The following is a 19,823-nucleotide window of genomic DNA, read 5'->3' on the forward strand; positions in this document are numbered from 1 at the left end:
GTATACAACCCCTGTTTTGTGCTGACTTGACCTTCTTCGGGCTGGCACTATTAAACTCTCCCATGCCATAGGATTCCTAGTGGGCCCTATCTGTGTGCTCTTTCTGCTCTTTGGTAGGCTGATACCTGATAACCTATCAGTTGCTTGCAGGAGGCCTTGACTTTGAGGCGTTCCAATGTCCAAAAGTCTTTAGAACTGATGATAGCCCAACACCTGGGCTGCCTGGAAGTCAAGTCTCTACTTTGGAATGTGTTGTGAGAAGTCTGGGCCTCCTGAGTGTAAGGTGTGGGTAGGAAGCAAGAGATTGCCTACCTGTGTCTGTAGTGGAGATTTCTCTGTTCTGTTTTCATGGGTTTATAAACTGTGTATGCTGGCAGTTCCCAGTGTGATTTAGAGACTGACGTGTGCCAGTTTGCTCCTCTGGGCAGCTTGTGTTTGGAGGGAGAGGTTGGTAGGAAGGAGGAGCTGAAGTGTGTGGCTGTGCACTCTGCTGTGGATTTTTGGTCATGGAGCTGAAGCAGTTCCTGTCTATTCTGGTCAATAGTGTGGATGGAGCCAGTGAGTTCAATATTGCATGCACTCAACAATTATTTATAATTTGGCCAGTGCCAGTGTTGATATGGTTTTCCTTTCTTTTTAGATTCAAAAGAAGATTGATGAAGCCTTGAATGATGTCACTTCCAGTTTATCCTTCCTGAAAGATGAAAAGGATTATATCAAAGCGCTGCCGGAACAAGGCATGAGCCAGCCTGAAGTACTAGAGAAGATGAAAGAGTACAGCTCAAAAGGTATGAATGTGAGTCTGTGCTGCAGCAAAGGTAGGTCTGCTTCACAGGCCTAACATGAAACTGCCCTCTTAAATGAGATCTAATGGCTTGTGCTCATGGTTTCATCTTAAATATTTCTTCCTTGATGTTCTTTGCTTGCAGATTTTTGTCTGTTTTCCGCCTGGAAGTCACTGAGATCAGTATTCATGGCTTCTAATGCTGTGTTTGGGTATTTACATTGAAATTCTGTTCCTTGCCCCAAGAGTTCTAAACTGGTGATGGCAGAGCTGAGGAGAAGTATCGAGGAAATGATTTGAATGCAGTTTTGGTTACATTTCTGAGCAGTTGCCTTAATGTTGGACTGTTACCAGAAATGTGTTTTCTGTGAAGCCCCAAGGAATACTCATAATAAACAACACAAACAAAAACGAACAAACGAAACCTACAAGGAAAAACCCCAACAAAAAGACCCTGAAAAACAACAAAGGGAAACAAATAAAGGCTCCTCCAAGACAATCCCCTAAACAAACAAAACCCAAACTAATACAAACCCAACCAATATCAATCAAACAAACAACAACCCACCCAACAACTTGCAAACAGGATTTTTAAGGAGTTACCAAGACTCTCTCTCTGAACTGAAGTCATAATGGTTTGCACCTTGAAAATACCACTTAAGGGAGGAAGAGTCATGATGTTCTTCTCCTGGCTTGAGTCCACCTAAACACTGTCTGATACTTAATTTGAGTTGCCTCACTCATGCAAGTATCTCCACCTGGGTTTGTGCACTTGTTCCTCCCAATGAGCAAAGCGGGTGACTTGCTGTGCAGAGGAAAAAATATGGCTGCCCCAAATTTAAGCAGTGCCTTGAATTTTCTGCTGGAACAGTGTGCCTACTCCAAATTCAGAAGCAAACAGTTTTGCAATCGAGTATCCTGTAACAACTTCCTTCTTTTCTGCTTTTATGTATTGCTTATGTAGCTTCTGTCTTTGTTTTCCCTCAAATGATTATTTCCTTCCTTCATTGGGTTCTTTCCTTTTTTCTTATGGCCCCTTTCTTCTCACTCATATTAAAAATTTATTGGAAATGAGGGTTGGATTGTGACTATGTTCAGCTTATATATGCTTGTGAAGCTGATACTAGTGAGTTTTCTGAAGGAAAGCCGATAACCAAACAAGTGGAAATACGTTGCTGGGGTGTTTGTTACGTGCTTAAGTACCATCGTGTTGGACAGTGGGTTGAAACACTGTTCAACAGGGTGTGCTGCTGCTGCGGTTCCATCTACCCGGTCTCATTTCTAAAGCTTCAGCAGCATATTGTTTTAGGTGGAATTTAATTGAGGCACCTGGCACTGTAGGTTTTAGCAATACAAGCTTGGCCTTTCCATCTCTTCTCACCTTGCAGTGGTGATGGGTGCTCTTTGAAACTGGCTGTTAATTTTAGCAATACAGGTGGACAGCAGTTGGGGGAGACTGAGTGGGGATTAAGTAGATTACACATTAATATAGCTGCTTGCTGCTGCTAGATGTTGTTTATGTGCTGACTCTTGAGTTGCCATCACTTGCAGTTTGCTAAGTTCATGGGATACATGATGCCACAGGTTTAGCGTCACACAAAAATCATACTTGTTCCTCATCAGTGACATCTCAAGAGCTGAATTCTCTTTTGCAGAACTGGTGAGGGGACAGCTTTGCACTCTACATGCTTTCTGCAAGGAGTGTGCTCTTCTTCCTTTTTCAGGAGACGTACGTTGGCAGGATGGGAAAGTCTCTGGAACGGTGTACAGTGGTGAAGAGAAACTCACCCGTCTGCTAGTGCAGGTAAAGTGCAAGCAAAAGTTAGATTTTTGCATCTTTGCAGATACTCTTAGCATCTTCAGGGTGACCAGAAACCCCGCAACACTGCTCCCACATCTTTCAAAATAAATAGGGAATCTTTGAAGCTAAGACTGCCCAACTATGAAGACAGACCCTGGGGTAAATGTAAGTGGAATTATTCGCAAAGCTTTTGGGCGGTGTAAGACTGGCCAAGTGACTGTTGCTGTGAAAAGAACCATGTAATCAGGATCCAATCAGATAAGGTGTTTTGAATAAGAAAATAAGAAGCTGGAAACTGGCACTGATGTTCTAATTCGGGGAATGGTGGGAGGCATAAAATTGCCATAGGTCAGGTTCAGCAAGCCCCCCTGACCTGTGTCTTTGCTGCAGGTCAGAGTGGAAGCAGCCTTGGCTGTCCTGCTGCCGTGGGGCCGGCCGTGGGTCCTCAGACTGGAACACCCTCACTGAGCAAAACTGAATTCCTCCTGGGTTAAGCAAAAAAGAAGTTTGGAAAATGTTTTTTGGCAATCCAGATCTTACAACAATGGAGCGTTGGCATGCTTCAGTGGTGTATTTGTTAGATCTGTTTACCTACTCAGGAACTTTTCCCTTTGAGAAGGTTGGAAAATAACCTCAACAGCCCAAATGTCTGTTTTCAAATATATCTAGTTCCAGAGGTTTTCTGGTAGAAAGGAAAGTCCAGCCTTCTTGCTCCTGGGAACTGCTTTTATAACAGCTGTAATGAGCTCTGTTTGGTGCTTGCTATTGCCGTTTTCTCCTGCGCATCGACTTTTTCTTTGCCACTTCTGGGGAAACATAAAGGTCAGAGCAGCCTTTCTAGAGGGGCCTCAGCTTGGATCGAGTGTTGTGGAAACATTCCCTCTGTTTGTGCTGATTATTCACTCTTTTTTCTGCTGTATTTCTTTTAGCGGCCCTGCAGTTGCTTTTTGATCTCAGCTGCAGGAGGTCAGAACTGGCCTGTTCCACCTGTATCCTGTGACCCCGCAGTTGCAGAGCAAGCATGAAATACTGGTTTCCAGGGCCACTTTTGTTGCGGTGTGGGTGGGCAGCTGTGCTTTTCTAGCTGCCTCAGAATTCCCCTTTAATAGTCAACTTCAAAACTAGTTGTGCAAAGTGAGCTTTTTGACCTACTTCGTGTCAAGCAATCATAGGGTGCGCATTGTGTTCTTTTTAAAAAATAGCCAGACAGTTCAACCTGTCTTCCCAACAAGAAATATTGCGATGTTATAGAATCACTCCAGAGGCCAGAATGCCCTAGAAAAACAAATAAACTTGGTTTTTTTATCGCCCTCAGCTGTAGCTTCCCAGCTTGTGGTGTTTACTTGCAGCAGGAATTAAGTCCAAGGAGATCTGCAGGATTTTTACGGCTAAACACAGCTAATTTGCTTATACAGTGTATTACAGTGGCTTCCCAAATCTGCACTGATAACCCAGTACTTCATCTGTCAGGCTAACTTTCTGTCTTTGTTTTCCAAAGGTGTATGAAGAGTTTGCCTGGAGTAATCCTCTCCATCCAGATATATTCCCTGGTTTGAGGAAGATGGAAGCAGAGGTGGTGAGGGTTGCCTGCACACTCTTCAATGGAGGCCCCAACTCTTGTGGTGCTGTAAGTAGCTTGTCTTCAAGCGTCCCATGAACGTTTTGGATGTATCTGACTTGGATTTAGGGGCAAATGCACCTTGTGCTCTCCAGCAGAGGTCAAACTCATTGTGGTATATGCTGTGCCAGCATGACTGTATGGTGGACAGTTGTTAATTGCTTTATGAGAGATCGTTTAAATCAGGGAAGTACTTCTCCAGACAAGAGGTTTGGTTTTTTTTCGTACTCTTAAATGATACAGGCTTGATGGCAGCTGGAAAAGGGGATTTGCGTAATGTGGTTGTCAGTGGGGGATGACGAACAGAACAGGGTCACTCTGAGTAGCTCTCCCTCAGTTTTAATCTCTGAACTGGAACGTGTGAGCCTGCCAGAACATGAAGATGGAGGAGAAGGCCAGCTGGCTGGCTGGTCTCCGACAGGCAGCTCCAAGTCTCGGTGATGGAGCAGGCACGGCATGTGTTGTCATCTGTCCAGCTGGAAAGGTGTCTTCCCACACTTACATGGCCTTCCAGTGTGCCAGGGTAGAAACCAGTTTTAAAGCCTCGATAGTGTTCCCAGTGAAAGACCAAATGTGTGTTCTGAATCTGATGCTTTCAGCGCTGGTCCGGGAGTAAAAGACGTGAGCTTGTATGGTGAATTATTGTTATAAAAATAAGCTATGGTTTCTTACGTTCCCCTCTCTCACTTTACCTTTTTGGTAGGGATCCTGGATTCCTTTGGCCAAATTCTTTCCCTGTTTACATGGTGCGTGGGACAGTGAGGTCAGGTGCAACTGGGATACAAACAGGCTGCTTAATAACTCGCGAAGAAGCAGTTTCATTTGTGAGAAGAATGCAGATAAGATATTTCAGAGCCTGAGTGTGAAGTGGTTGCAGTCTGCAAATATGCGAGGGAGGGAGAAGGCCAGAAACGGTTGAGGGTCAGTATGGGAAGGCAGTGGTGACACTAGAGCTTGTGGGCAGAACTGGCCTTGAATGGGCTGAATCTGACAGTTGGAGTCTTGTCTGTCTAAGGACTGGCTTAGCCTTATAGTAGTAGGTGTCGTTGGGACCAAACTCCAGCTGAAGATGCAACTTGGCCGTGCAGTGTCTGGGAATGTAAGACATTATTGTCTTTGATAACAGGAGCACCCCTGGGACTTTATTCCCTGTCCCACCTTCAGGTTTTCAGAAGGAGCATGACCCTTTGCTTATAACAAGCATTTCCCCTCCCCTCACCTCCTTGCCGGTTTGCAGTGCTGAGAACACTGATGGGATTATCCCTGGGGCAGGGAAGAGGCTGTGTTTAAAGCTATTGAAACTCATCTTTATCAACAGTTAGGATGTCAATCGATACAACAGTCAGATAGCTCTGTGGCAAACATTGTATTCTTGGAGGACTTTGTTTGCTGAAGTCTGTAATGCCTGCATTCAGTTTTTGCTACATGAAGCATGTGTAAAAGTGTCAACCTTGGCCCCGTGTGCTCTTCCACTCAAATGTAAAGGTGAAATTGCTTAAGAGGAAAGGTTCAGAATGAGTAAAAAACTGTTCCAAAACAATGGGGTGGTGATCACAGCTGACAGGGGAATCCCGCTTTTCCCCCTGCTGCTTTCTTCTTCCTCTCCCTTCTGAGGATCACGCTGTGAAGCCACAGCTGAGATTGCAGCAGAAGCAACCAGGGAAGTGTGCAGCCTGCCGTGGGGTTACATTCTAGCAGGTTGAATGGGCAAATTTGCAGAGTGAGAGGGAGGGTTGAAAAGTTGATTTGCTGGAAACAGACGATTAATTGCATCCTTGTAGTTATCTTGTCCAAAGGAGTCTCTTCGGTGGACTTCTTGTCTTCCTCCCACATTGCCCTTCCTGCCTGAAGTATCCAGAGCTGCTAATCATTGATGGAGAGATGTGGGTGGATGTATGGAGGTCACATACCCTTGAAGTAGTTGGGATCAAAGGCTTCTCTTAGTTTCTTCTCCCCAAACAGAATTAACACTTCAGAATTGTTTCTGGAGGCTTGGACAGCTACCAAGTCCTTTAAAAATAAATAAATAATATATGTATATATTTCCAAACTGATGCTACGCTTTCTGTCTCTGGAAGGTCTTGCTGTATAGCTGGTCGCTCAGGTTGTGGGCGGTTACACTTCTGTAATAAGTGATTCTGTAAAACAGAGATGGCTAAACCAGGGAGGGTGCAATGCTCCCAGTTACTTTTATCCTTAAACTGCTCTGCTCAGGAGGTGCTGCTGGATTTTTACTGAGAAGATGCCTGGTTCAGCTTTCATAGGGTGGTGTGAGAAGTGGTGTGTCTTAGTGCCAGGTCCACTGCCATTTCCTAGCTTGGTTTTAGCAGCTGGTGCTGGTCCCTGAAGGCAGATGGAGCTTGTTAGTGTTTCTGGAGAGTGTATCTGTGGCTATGCAATGTGGAAAAAAGAAAACAACTCCAAAAGTTTGTGTCTGTGCTTCTCAGTGAAGCAATTTCACTTCCTTTGCTCAGATTTCCATGACATGTTGCGGAACAGCATTTTTGGGGCTGATACTCTGCTGCTTAGTCTGGGAAAAGCAGGACAGTGACGTGTTTGCGCTGTTCCCAGGGCTTTCGCAGCCTGGGGATCCCCCGTGGTCCTGTCCGTTGTCACGGGGACGTGTCCCTCAGCAGGATCTCTACAAAGCAGTCCTCTGCCTCCTTTTCGAAGGTTGTCCATGCTTTTAATAAATACTAAACCGAAATGTGTCTTTTTAGAGTTCCGAATGTTGAATCAGATCAGCAGCTTGTGCTATGTATAGAAGTTACCTTTATTTGGGAGATGGGGGCTCTAATTCTCCTTCGTTTAAACCCACTGATGATGCCCTTGTGCTAGGGGGCATGTAGGCACTTTTGCCTTAAATTGTGCGGAGAGATGTTTCAGGTTTTTAAGCAGGTTTCAAAAGTAATCATTTTCAGCAGTGGATGGATGCTTCCTATTTTGCACTAATTACTGCTTTTGTTCTTACTTCTGATTATGTTACACAAGAGTAAAGAGGCAGGAACTGGTGATTTTTGGCTCCTGGGAGATTCTCATCACATTTTTGCAGTGATTTGGGAAGGACTAATTAAGTTCAGCATGCAGAAGAGGAATGGGAGAGGTTGTTCCTGTCTCTGTGTGTGTGTGTTTTTGTTCACAAGGTGCTTTGTTTTGCAGCGCTGACTCTGGATTTCCCCTCTAATTTGGGGAGAAATCACCACTTTTTATGAAAGCTTCAATTATTATATTTTTAGTAGTTTTTTGAACTTCAGAGAAGACCAGCTTTGAAGTGCAGGGGAGTGCAGGTGTGTGTATTTGATGTCGATCTCTTGGTTAATTCTTCTTTGCATTTACTCTGCAACAGAGGACAGGAGAGAGGAGGCAAAATCAGCAAATGCAGACCTAGAGCCTCTTGTTTCTTCCCCAGAAATTCTGTGACTTCTGTGCTTTGTTGGGACTTTTAACAGTAAAGTATGAGTAATGTGTTTTGGGGGATGAGAGGGGCTTAAACTCTGCAGATCCCGTCAGGTTTTACCTGTAGAGACGAGCCGATCACCTTGGGAGGGACAACTAGTGGGATGTACAACCTGCAAGTTTATGGGGGTTTTATGCAAGTCTGCCACTCTGTTATGCAGTGGATTATGGTGTATTTTTAGTCCAGTGCTACCTTAGAAATAAATTGTAGTTTGCTCTCTTATTCGTGGGTTGGTTCAGCTCGCTGAAACTCTTGGTCAGCGTCGTCTCCAGGGTCTGAATGGATGTGTTTCCGAAGGTGAAAACGTGAGCAAAACTTTAGGGACCATGAACCAAAGTGGTTCTTTTATGTCTGACAGTTTTACGGTGGCATGACCAAAGAAATTCTACAATAGGGACTGTTTTGATGGTGTGGAAGGGCTATACTGAGTAACCAGCAGGAGGATAGTTTTTACCCTGTGCTTTCTCATCTCCTCTCCCATTTGGAAAATAATAAATCAATCGAGAACAAAGAAGTCTGCTTGCTTGCCTTTTTCAACACACTTTGTCTGGCTTTTGAAGATAGCTCAAGGTTGGAAAGCTGCTTAAAACAATGCCTGTTTCCAGCTCTTTTTTTTTCCTATGGCGTTGCTGGAGCCTGTGAGTTTTCATTTAGAGGAGAGAGGGGGGAAAAAAAACCCCGACGTTTGCGCGAGCTTTGGCGGGTGCTGAATCACTGCGTGTTGGCCCGGTGCCGGCTCGCCGCAGGCGCTGCGGAACTGTATCCTGTGACAGTGATTCAACAGCAGAATGAGTTTACTGTTGGTAGCAAAAGCCGACAAAACCCTCCTGGAAAGAAGCAGACTCCCTCTGCAGGTATAAGCTGCCCCAACCAAAAGGGGTTTTGCTGTTCTAGCTTCACCACGGGGAAGGTGCCGCCGTAGATCAGGCTGGTCTGGCACAGCTCTGTGGTGTACGCTCATGTTGGTACTGATGCGCTGACTCTGGGCCAATTTAGGAAGCTGATCTGGCTGAAATTTGGCTTTTTGGGTGAATTTTGAGCTACCTGAACAAGCGTTCTGTGCGGTCATCTGCCCGGGAGGAGGATCCGTCTTAGATACTACCAAAAATCCTTGGCTCTGACCTCCCCAAAACTGTGTGTGACTCAGCATTGCCATGCAGGTGATAAGCCAGACTTTGGAGAAAAGTTTGTCATATGTGAGGGCAAGATATTGGTGGTTTGGTGGAAAGATCAAAATGGGAATAAGCCAGAGGCTGCTCTTTAGAAGAGAGCAGAGGTGGGCACTGCTTGCTCAACAAGGTGCAGACCTGGTGGCACCGAGTGTCTGCTTTTCGGTAACAGGAATCACAAGATCCCCAGGTCATGCCTAGCGAAGTTTTCACAATCACTGCAATATTTTAAGCGATGTTGCAAGCAGTGTTGTGGAATGGGATTATTGCATACTTGTTTCTCCCACCCCGCAGTAGGAGGGCATCCATGCTATTTATACCAGCTGTTTCTTTCCTCCAGAAGTAATAGCTGACAGCTTACGGATCTTTTCATAAGAAGGGCTGAGAAGTGAATCACACAGCCCATAAAATGCTTTGGACATTGTGTTCCTGCTACTATTTGCTTCATAATAAATGCAACGATTTCTTTTTCCAGCATGAAGCTCTGCTGGGGTTTTTCTGCGACAGCTGTTGCTTTACAAACTACTGAAACAGCAGAAGTTGTCTGTGGTGTGGCAGTTACTTCCATGCTGCTCATGGTGGCAGCTGCTGCTGTTTGGCTGGTGTTAGGAACAAACAAGCTGCTTCATGTGCCTGCGAACTTTGTTCCTTATCTCTGTACTTAATGTTTAGTCACTGTCACGCAACCGCACTTCTTTGCGTTTTTGGGGTTTGCAGCTATGTCAGCTGGGGAAAAAAAACAAAGAAAAGCCCAGACTAGCAGATGTCATGAGGCTCCTTTTTAATCTTTATTTTTTGGGGGGGAAGAGGTTGAAAGGGGAAGTTGCAGTTGGTTCAGCAGAGCTGAGGATCAAAATTGGTCCTCTGTAAGCGCTATATGTAGCTTTAGGCTTCAGTCTTTCACCTGCTCTTCTGTAGACCTGTCCCAAGTGCCCCCATCCTCACCCAGCACCGCAGTGAATCAGCCCTGCAGGCTGCTTGAGAAATCCACCTCACATTTTACTGGGTTAAAGTTTTACTTTGGAAGGTTTGCACCCACATGCTTTTGTGTCCCCTGCCTGTCAGAACTCATAGAGGCTGGCTGACAAGAGGCAGTCGTCCCACTTGAGGAATTCCTTCTTGTAAAGAGTTTCATTTGCTTTATTTGCAACAGCTCTTGAATTCTGGTGTGCGGTAGTGAAGTTGATCAGACAGCCTGTGCATGTGCCTTCCTCTGTTCCACCCCCTTGTTCTCCTTCCGGTCAGGGTAAAGAGGGCTGGAGCAGGATGGTAGGAGGTTGTGCAGATACTAAGGGACCTGCTGGGGAGAATAGTGCAGAAATTCCTCCTGATATAAACTTTCTTGGGTCCTTGAGGACTTGAAAGCTCGGGCCTGGTGTTGACCAGTCCTAGACTGGCCTCTGCAGAGAAACGGTGGGAGAGAGCTCTGTGGCTTTCCAGGTTTTGGGAAGGTTTTGTAGCTCAGGAGCAGTGCCAAGGCTGAGCCGGCTCTGTGCCTCAGCTTGGGCACTGCTCCAGACCTAATAAACCTTGCTGGCTTCCCCTTGACTTAATACTGAATCAACTTTGTTGTGTCCATATATATGGTGTAATTAATCTGCAATCCAGCTAAATAACACCTGGGTACTCAAGTGCTTAGTCTGTACTAGTAGTGTCATGTTTGGCAGGTAGGGTCTGTGCAGTGTGGTCCCCTCTAATCAGACTTTGAAGTTGGAGATTTTTTTTTGTTGTTTTCCCTTTCCTCCTCCCTCTTTAAATAGTAGAGTCAACCTTTATTTAGACATGCGCTTTCAAGTGGAATGGCAGAAAGATACCTTGAGCTGTTTGCTGTCGTCTTTTGCCCTTGAAACCTGAGTTGTCCTGTACACCTCCTGCCTCTGAAGCCTCTCTGGGCAGAGATGCTGTGGCAGCATCCCTTTTTTATATTGCTTTGCCCTTTTCTGCAACATCCATGTAAGTGGTTGTTTTTCTTGTTTCTTCTTTTCTTCACTGCAGATGACATCTGGGGGGACAGAGAGCATTCTGATGGCCTGCAAGGCGTACCGAGACCTGGCTTACGAGAGGGGCATCAAACAGCCAGAAATGTGAGCAATCCCTCCGCCTTGGTTTTCCTTTTGGGAGCTGGTGGGATTTATTGTTCCTCTGAGTGGAGGTGGCTGCTAGGCCCCAATATTCCTTCATTTACTAGCTCATTACTACCTCCTCCTTGTCCATCTGTGTCTGAAAGAGGAAAGCGTGGGTCGAAAAAGGTGGTGTAAAAGCAGAACCACCTTGAATCAGCCTGAGGGGCATGAATGTTGCTGGGGGGCTGTGGTAGCGATGCTGTACAGGTGTGTTTTGGCAATACCTGCGTGCTGCTCTAGACAGAGCCTCCTTATAGCTGCTTTGGGCCCCTCTCGAGCAGAGATTGTCAGGCCCTTTGAAGTGTTTAAGGGTTTTGATTTAATCAGATCAAAGAGGATTTAGCCTGAAAAATCTGGGACTAAAGCTGGGTCTGGTTGGAGCTGAAATGAGGAATCGTGCTAATTGTTACACTGCTAATAGAGGATTTGTTCTCTCTAACATGCTGCTTTTGTCTAGACAGTGCATCAAAAATATCTCTGTGTTTAATTGCTTATGAGGGGAAAATGTAAAGAGAGATGAAACACTGTGGTGTTGAATTTCTGCTGTTCTTTTCTTCCCTCTCTAACATTTTTGAATGCTATGAAGGGCCCTGATCAAGATACGATACCTTAGAAGACAAGGTTAATTAAGGCTCTTCAGCTACTGCCATTTGAGATGGGAGACAGCAAATGTTATGTTCCTTTGGTGTTATTGATCCTGCTCATTCCCTTCTGTATCATCTCACATGCCCCTCTGAGGGTGGCTGGTTGGTTGGAGATAGTACAATATCCTTTGATATGAAAGAAATCAGCTTGCTTGGCAGTTCTGGTTCCTAGTTCACAGAAGACCATGCAGTGGAATAGAATCACTTTAATAGGTTTTTCCCTGGGTTGCTCAAGGGCTGGTGTTCCATCATTTCAGTTCAGAACAGCACATGGTCCCTATTCTGTCCCAGAGAGTATTTTCCCCAACTCCTTTATTTTTTGCAATCCGTATGATTTTTGGCCGGTTGAAACATGCAGTGGGTCTGTTTGTGACCTGTCACACAGAAATATCTACAAGTTGTTTGCTCTTTCCCCTCCTGTTCGTGGCAGATCTGAGTCGCTGCCTGGGTTGACACCTGCAATCTGTTCCTTTTCCAGGTTGGTGCCAGTGAGCGCTCACGCAGCGTTTGACAAGGCAGCGCATTACTTTGGGCTGAAGCTGATTCACATCCCACTGACCAGGGCTATGGAAGTGGATGTTCAGGTATCGCTTTTGGCAGCATGGCGCTCTTCCGCTGGGAAATAAGCACTGTACAGCAAATAGCGAGAAATCCACCTACCCAGGTGACAAGTCGGTGGACAGAGGGGGATGAATGCTTTCTGGAAATAAGGAAAAATGGCAAGAATTAAGTACCTGTTGTTGCCGATAAAGCTTTGTTTGAAATAATTGTATGTAAACCATCCCTTCCCCCCCGTGTGATTAATTTAGAATAAAATAATTTATGTATCTCAGAAATAGCCCCAGATTTCAGATGAGGGCAAACAGAAGTTTTCTAGTATTTCTGAGTGAATGAATTAAATTACTCAGCTGCTGTCTGGCTGATGCCTTGTAGCTCATTGCTTTGCTTTCTATAGGCTTCTGTGTGTTGGTTTTTAAGACCAGATGCTGCACGTTTTCACTCTTTATCTTTTTTGGCAGGGTGGCACTTGGTAAATGGAATGTGAGCATCTTCTCTCTTTAAATCTTCAGGCAATGAGGAGAGCCATCTCGAAGAACACAGCCATGCTGGTCTGTTCCGCTCCCCAGTTCCCCCATGGGATTATGGACCCGATTGATGAGGTGGCAGAGGTAGGATGCCCCTGGGACTTTGGGATGCTGTAGCAATCAAACCAACATGTACAAGAAGAGCCGAGGAGGTCCCAGGAAGCCACCCAGTTAATCTGATGGGAGGAGCTGACTGGTTGGGAGGGTATTACTGTTCTCAGATCTGGCGTTAACCAGGGTGTGTAGGACACAGTTAGGAAATAAGGAGGAATATGAGACTGTTCTTTTGCACTCTTAACTGCTGTGGGAGGGTGTACTTTAAATACCACAAGTACCTCTGGGTATTGTCACGAAGGTGTGTGTTTGAGGCTGGGTTTCAGACCTGAGCCGGCACACGCGGTGTGTCTCAGCAAGCCTTCTGTGTGTGCTTTGCCTCTGAAATCTCAGGTCTGTCCCACAAACTTCTGCTGTGACTGAAGGTATATGTTGTGTACATGACTTAGGGCTCTGCTGCACACACTGCTAGACCAACCAGAAGGACTCATTCTTTGATCTCTGAGAGGAAATACCAGCAAAGCAGTCTGGCTGGTTAAAAGGTTTTGATTTAGGGCCTCTACTAGTTAGAGCAAGCTTGGTGCAGAGGTCTGAGGAATGTGTGCAGGGAGTAGGAGTTAAAGGGCCAGGATCTTATTTTTCAAACGTGCCTATTGATGTTTCTCTCCCTGCTCCAGTTATTTATTTTGTATGTAACCAGCCAAGGCCTCTGACCTTCTTTTCATTTGGATCACGGCCTTACACTTTATTGCGGATACTCCTTTCAGACCACGTTATTGCATCTCTTTAGCAAATACAGCAAACTGCCAAAACGTGACGTTTTTCATCTTGCTGGCTACCTTCAAATATGTGGAAGGCAGGAGAAAGCACTCCACAAGTAGCCAGCCCGTCCAGGTCTCCTATCCTCACCAGCTTGAAAGCGGCATCATGTTCCAAAAGGGTCCAGGAAACATTGACTTGTGAAATGCAACGTACCTTTTGGTGACTGGAGTTTGGCTGCCCTGACAACATTGTTTTTTTGCCTGATTGCATGTTAGTAACATGAATCTCTTGTTCACATGCAGCTCGCGGTGAAGTACAAAATCCCCTTCCACGTTGACGCCTGCCTGGGTGGTTTCCTTATCACTTTCATGGACAAGGCAGGCTTCCCTCTAAAGCGTCCCTTTGACTTCCGCGTAAAAGGCGTGACCAGCATTTCTGCCGATACCCACAAGGTAAGAAGTGGGGAGAAGAGTCATCCAATTCTTTAATTTTTGGGAGAAATTCCTGATGCCATCCCTGCCTTCAGATGTTTCCACTCCATGATGTGGAGGAGCACTGATGGGCAGGGTAAGGGCTGTCTTATCTGTTTTGTGCGACGCCCCGAAGTGTGGGCAAATGGGATGTTGGTGACGGCGCATAGCGAGTGCTTGAATCTGTTCCTCTGCCCCCCTCCTGCTTTTTAACGCTCTCTGTGCCCCTTGCAGTACGGCTACGCTCCCAAGGGTTCCTCGGTGGTGCTGTACAGCGACAAGAAGTACAGGAGCTACCAGTTCTTTGTAGCACCCGACTGGCAAGGGGGTATATATGCCTCCCCCTCTGTGGCGGGCTCCAGGGCTGGTGGAATCATAGCTGCGTGCTGGGCGACTCTGATGCACATTGGTGAATCGGGCTACGTTGAGGCTACAAAGAGGATCATTAAAACGGCTCGTTTCCTCGAATCAGAGTATGTGTGTGACTTGGTGTTTTGGTCATGCTCTTTAGTCCTGTTCTGGATTCCTTCTCCCAAACTGATTTTGTTTCTCTTGCAGCTTTTCTTTGTGTTTTTCCCCCTGGAGAAGCTATAGCATGTTAGCTGCCAGGCGGGGATCCACCGGGCAGTTACGGGTGAAGATGCTTTGCTTATGGCCAAGCTGCTGTCCTGTGCCAGCCAGCTGAGAGGCACAGAGAGGAGCGCTGCAAACATCTTGATTTGGCTGACTTTGCTTTGAGAGTTTCTTCTGCTGCAGCTATGGCTGAAGGGGAATCTGCAAGGGCTGACTCAAGATGATGGAAGAAGGGTTATACTCTTTCTTGTTGGGGTACTTGTGTTGCTGCATGAACTGATAAGCTGATCTTCTAAGCTATTCTGTCTTCCCTTGCCTCTCTGTCTTCCCTCTTTTCCCTTTCTTCCTGAATTTACTTCACCTCAGAGACTTGAGTCCTCTTGCAAGTCTCAATGGCCTGGACTGGTTGCGTGATTTTTTGATAGGGATGTGCTGTCTTCTGTTTCCTTCTGTAGCTTTTCCTTTAAGGCTCCAGACAGATGGACAGTGTCTGGCCCCCATAACCCTCCCAATCAGTCACTTATTTTCTTCTTTTTCTTTTCAAGATTGAGAAAAATGGACAGCATCTTCATTCTTGGGAAACCTGAGGTGTCCGTCATTTCCATCGGTTCGGAAACTTTTGACATTTATCGATTATCTAATTCCTTAGCTGCAAAAGGATGGAACTTAAATGCCCTACAGTTCCCACCAAGGTGAGTTTGTGGTCACAGCAGGAACCATCGTTGTAGACTCATTGTAGCCAAGGTACACAAGATACTCATCTTCAGGTCATGTAGCTCTCTTGATTTACAGAGCTGCGTTGTCCATATCTTGACTACTCCATATGTAGACTTTTCCTCTGCAGAGCAGGAGTTACCTTTGTGGTAATTGAAAGAACAGGGAAGGGCTGACCATTTTCCAACCTGATGTAAAATTAATGGTTGTCAGAAAGTTTCCTTGAGTGGGTATTTCTTTACTTTTTCCTGGGGGTAAAAATGGCAGATGCTACCAGATGTAGCTGTGCTGAAACAGTTTTGGACTTGCGGTTAGTGTGAAGCAAAGTCTAGAGAGACTGAAGGGGTAGCTCAGTTTTGAGGAGTTCCATTCCTTCTGGTGGATGCAAAATTCCACGCAATGGGTGACTGGTGGTTTGTTTGCGCTGTAGAGGAAGACAATGATGACAGGGATCGCCCTTCTTGCAGGCAGCTGCGTTTTTCCTACCTGGAATGAGGTGATATAATTATAGCCCTTTAACTGTGTGTGGTGACATCTGGAAGGAAGAGGGAGTTGCCATTTTGTGAAAGAGCTGAACTCTCTGCAGCTTGGTTCTAGCAACTATTTTGCAGGGATTGCCTTTAATTGGAAGGGAGTGGCTTGTCTTCTCCTGCTGAAATGCTCAGGAAACATGGACCTGTTCATACTCAAGGTGGTTAATCTTTCCCCTCTCCCTTGCCCACCCAGCATTCACCTCTGCATTACGCAGTTGCACACAAAGCCTGGGGTTGCCGAGCAGTTCCTGCGAGACGTCAAAGACAGCATCGAGGAGATCATGAAGGACCTCAATGCCAAGACCACAGGCATGGTAAGGCGACCAGCACGTAGCGAGGGAGTGTGTGTGGGGTGAGGGTGTTTCCCTGATGCCTCATAACGACCTCCTCTTCTCTGCTCAGGGCGCAATATATGGAATGGCCCAGTCGGTCCCAGACAGGAGCTTGGTAGCGGAGATTTCTCAGGCGTACTTGGACGGCCTCTACAGCACGGATGTTCCTTGCAGCGAAAAGCACATGAACGGCTCTCCCGGCCACCGCTGACTGTGGAGCAGCAATTGGTGCCTTGCCAGCTAGCACTGGGGTGGTTCTGAAGGTTTTGGAGAGCAGGAGATTGCAGTGAGCCTTTGTTCTGTCTGATGGCGGCTTCATCTTAAAACTTCCTTCCGCGTCTTAGTCTGTTCTGAAGTCCACGTTATTTTCATGCCCAGCTTTAGTTTTAGGGCTTTTCTTCTCTTCGCCTTGCCTATTTTCATCATGACTCTTGATGGTGAATCAAATGTCCATTCCACAACTCAAAATTCCTCAGGTATTCTGCGTGTCACTTCATTCCTTGCTGTTTCTTCTCCTCAGACCTGATATTCAGCTGGCATCCAGCCAAGTGTTAGATTTGAGTTCTCACGTTGTGTTCCAAAGCTTCAATCTTCCCACAAGTTGAAGGGAGAAAATAAATCGGATATTTTGTTTTGAGTATTTCTGCAAGCTGCTGCATTTAACAGACTGCGCTGGGAACCTTCGAACTATGTCATTCAGAGCTGATAAATTGGCAAAGGAAAGATGGTCATGTACTCTTTTGGAAATCCCTTCTGGAGATCTCAGTGAGACTGCAATCGATAACTGCTAAAGGAGGTAAAGAAACCTCAAACAAAACCCTGTTTCTGGAATCTCTTGGTTTGAATAACAGCAGCAATAGAAACCAAGTGGGTGGTATAGGGAGAAGAACTGGATGGTGCTGAAAATCCTAGGTACGTAGTAACCGTTTTGCTTCCCTGCCTCTTTTAGAAGCATTTGCCACTTAGAGTGCTTGTTGAACCTTGCACAGTTTGAGGGATGTGCAAAACGGCGATTTCACTGTTTATAACTTGAAGGTTTTGCACTATCTCACGATGCTGTAGTAGAGTCAGCCCAGCCCCGGTGTGTGCCGCGGCCAGGACTTCACCCGCAAACGGACGGCGCCAAAGCTGACCTGTTTTTACTGTGATCTTTTAGCATAAAAGGGCGACTTCTGTCACAGTAGCGATCTCTGCTCTTTGCACTGATTGTTTTAAGGCACGTTTTCAAAAAGGGCATTCACCATTGTGCCTTGATGCTTCTCTGGCTTTTTTTTTTGCTCGTGGGATGCCAGGGAGGGTTTGAGGGTTCAGCTGTCGACTGCAGCGTCTGCTGTGCTTGTTTCCTTATGGTACTATACTGAAAAACAAACCTCAAAGGCAGACTGGCCTCAGAGAAAGCACACTTGCCTGTAAGGTAGGAGAGGAGTCGTACTGAGCCACGTTCCTTCACAGTATTACAAAGATGCTGGTCCAGCTCTGATAGGATGCAGCAGGTTGGGAGATAGTCAAGCCTTGGGTGTGTGGCTCACCCTTCTGATTTTTCTCCACTGTTTTTATGGTGAGAGAGATTTTCCAGTGCAACTTGTGAGGCAGTTGTGGCCTTAAGGACAAGCTAGAATCTCTAGAGTTACTGAACAGCGCTGGAGTTACTCCTGCAGGACTTTCCCTCAGCTTTTTGCAAGCTACCAAGGAGAGTTTTGCAGGCAGAATTTAACACTTGAGAGAAGACTTTGTGCCACACCTGCAGAGCCTTGTGGGGGGCTGAAGGCGTCTGTCTTTTTGCTGTAGTGGGCTTGTTAGCCCTAAAGCTGACCCTCACTGGCCTAACACTCGCACAATAATTATATGAGAAGGTTATTTACCAGGCACTGCACAAACCAGTGGAGCCTTGGCCCAGCCATAGAACACTTGCTTTTTAACAGGCTCATTCTCAGTGCTAAGGCACAAAAGTGTTCTGGCGTTCTGCCCTTAAATGGGTGACTTCATGCATGTCTCTGAGCCCTTTGGAAAACAGTTGGATTGTCTGATAGTCTCTTGATGGTGTTACCAGCTCTGGCAGTCAGTTTGTGTTGGACCTGTTTATTCTGGTAAGACTTGCCAATGTGACCATTATTGCGTCTCTGAGTTCACTGTACTTCGGGGGCAGTCTTGAAGTGTCTGGCTACTGTGATGGTTCTCTTTAGAACCGAGATTTAGATGAAACAAGACAAAAAAAAGGAGGTACTTTTTGTGTTTCTGCTTTAAAAGAGAAAGACAGGAGGGATGGATTGGAGTGGGGTGAAGGAGAAACTCCTTCCTCTTCACTGGCTGCGATCTCCTCCCAAAAGTAGTGGATCTAACAGATCAGTGCTCCATTTCACATTTCTGGATGTATTTAAAGATGTTATTTGTAAGTCAATGTATTCCATTCTGGGCTTCACTTACTGGTAATATTTGTGGGTTTAATTGTTTTATGTGTGTTTGTTCTATACTGTAAATGTAATCTTCTGGTCAGGAATAGGACGCTGTAATTTACTATCTAGTCTTTATTTATCCTCATCATCTAACTTGTAATCTGCATCTCCTTTATCATGCCAAATGGTCTTAGAAAAAAGGTGCGATTAACAGGCTGTATAATTATTTAAAAGGTGAAAAAAAAGAAGAATTTTATGGACTGGATTATGAGCTGAAACTGGATGGTACTTCAGACCTCAAGGGATCTTTGCAACTGTTAATTCCTGCAAGATTTCTGTGAGACTTTCCAAGTGGGACACTGAATTTGTTGCTTGTACAAAGCACTCCCAAGGGACTTGAGTGCTCTTAGGTACTAGAGTGAAGAATATCCAGTGGGACGGACCAAGGAAAGTTGGGTGTCTTCATGCCATGGATTTCATCTACACTTTCTGAAGTGGAAGGGTTACGTACAACACAATGATGTCTTGCGTGGTGATTACACGTGGACTTTTTAATGAAGAAATGGGATGAGTGTTCTGTATTGCTCTAATTGGCCACCGTACAACTGTAGGCTGAAATAGCTGAAGAGATGGTGAAAATGAGCCTAGTTTGTATTAAAATGGTGCATTTAGCTGTGTAGGCTCATTGAACTCTTTATGATTCTGGTGTCAATGCTTATTTGAATGAATGGGGACCTATTGCTGCTGGTCTTTGCTCATGCACAACGCAGTGTGTGGTTGGGAGAATGGCTTGTGAATTATTACTAACTCTGCCCTGGGGCTGTTCTTTCCTTCTGTCAAGATAAAGCTGGTACCCATGGCCACATCTCGCATGTGATCCTCAAGGATGCTGAAAATTGCCATTTAAGAGCTATGGATTTTCTCTTAATACTTTACAGAACGTCAAAGAGTTAAGAAAAAAAGCGCCAAGTTGGGTGTTTGTAGTGTTTCTCCCAGACTGTTTTGTTCCTGTTCTATGGAAAATGCAGCAGTTTGGCTGCAGACTCCCCGGAGCTCTCCCACCACCAGACCCACCTGCATCCTCTTTTGGGACGTGTTCCCCTGTAAGCAGCCCCTGGGCTGCTTTGGTGCCTCTTGGTTGTGCCTTCCCTGTATTCGTACTTGGCTACGGTACACTTTTTGGTTGTAGCACAAGCAGCTTTTATCTGATCTGCTGTGACTTTGATCGTCTCATTCTCTTTCAGACCCCGCTCACTTTCAGGTTGCAGGCCTGTGAAGCCACATTGCCGTTTCTCCCTGTTGCTTCATCAA

At 45.7% G+C, this 19,823-nt stretch overlaps 1 protein-coding gene across 3 annotated transcripts in view; it reads left to right on the forward strand.

Moving 5' to 3' along the window:
• SGPL1 (sphingosine-1-phosphate lyase 1) overlaps positions 1–19,186 on the forward strand; it is a 30,796-nt gene extending 11,610 nt beyond the window's left edge. The window contains exons 4-14 of one of the 3 annotated variants that reach the window (XM_071811616.1): positions 641–788; positions 2,440–2,588; positions 4,084–4,212; positions 10,825–10,913; positions 12,075–12,180; positions 12,667–12,765; positions 13,800–13,949; positions 14,202–14,440; positions 15,086–15,232; positions 15,981–16,101; positions 16,190–19,186. In XM_071811616.1, the coding sequence (XP_071667717.1) occupies positions 641–788; positions 2,440–2,588; positions 4,084–4,212; positions 10,825–10,913; positions 12,075–12,180; positions 12,667–12,765; positions 13,800–13,949; positions 14,202–14,440; positions 15,086–15,232; positions 15,981–16,101; positions 16,190–16,330 (1,518 nt within the window). In that variant the 3' untranslated portion in view covers positions 16,331–19,186. Of the gene's footprint in view, positions 1–640; positions 789–2,439; positions 2,589–4,083; positions 4,213–10,824; positions 10,914–12,074; positions 12,181–12,666; positions 12,766–13,799; positions 13,950–14,201; positions 14,441–14,525; positions 15,065–15,085; positions 15,233–15,980; positions 16,102–16,189 lie in introns of those variants that run through there. The other 2 variants (XM_065843507.2, XM_071811617.1) reach the window with 2 other exon arrangements.
• The last annotated feature ends 637 nt before the right edge of the window (positions 19,187–19,823 follow it).

The sequence above is a fragment of the Patagioenas fasciata genome, chromosome 8 (genome assembly GCF_037038585.1).
Source record: "Patagioenas fasciata isolate bPatFas1 chromosome 8, bPatFas1.hap1, whole genome shotgun sequence".
In the NCBI taxonomy this organism is placed as follows: Eukaryota; Metazoa; Chordata; class Aves; order Columbiformes; family Columbidae; genus Patagioenas; species Patagioenas fasciata.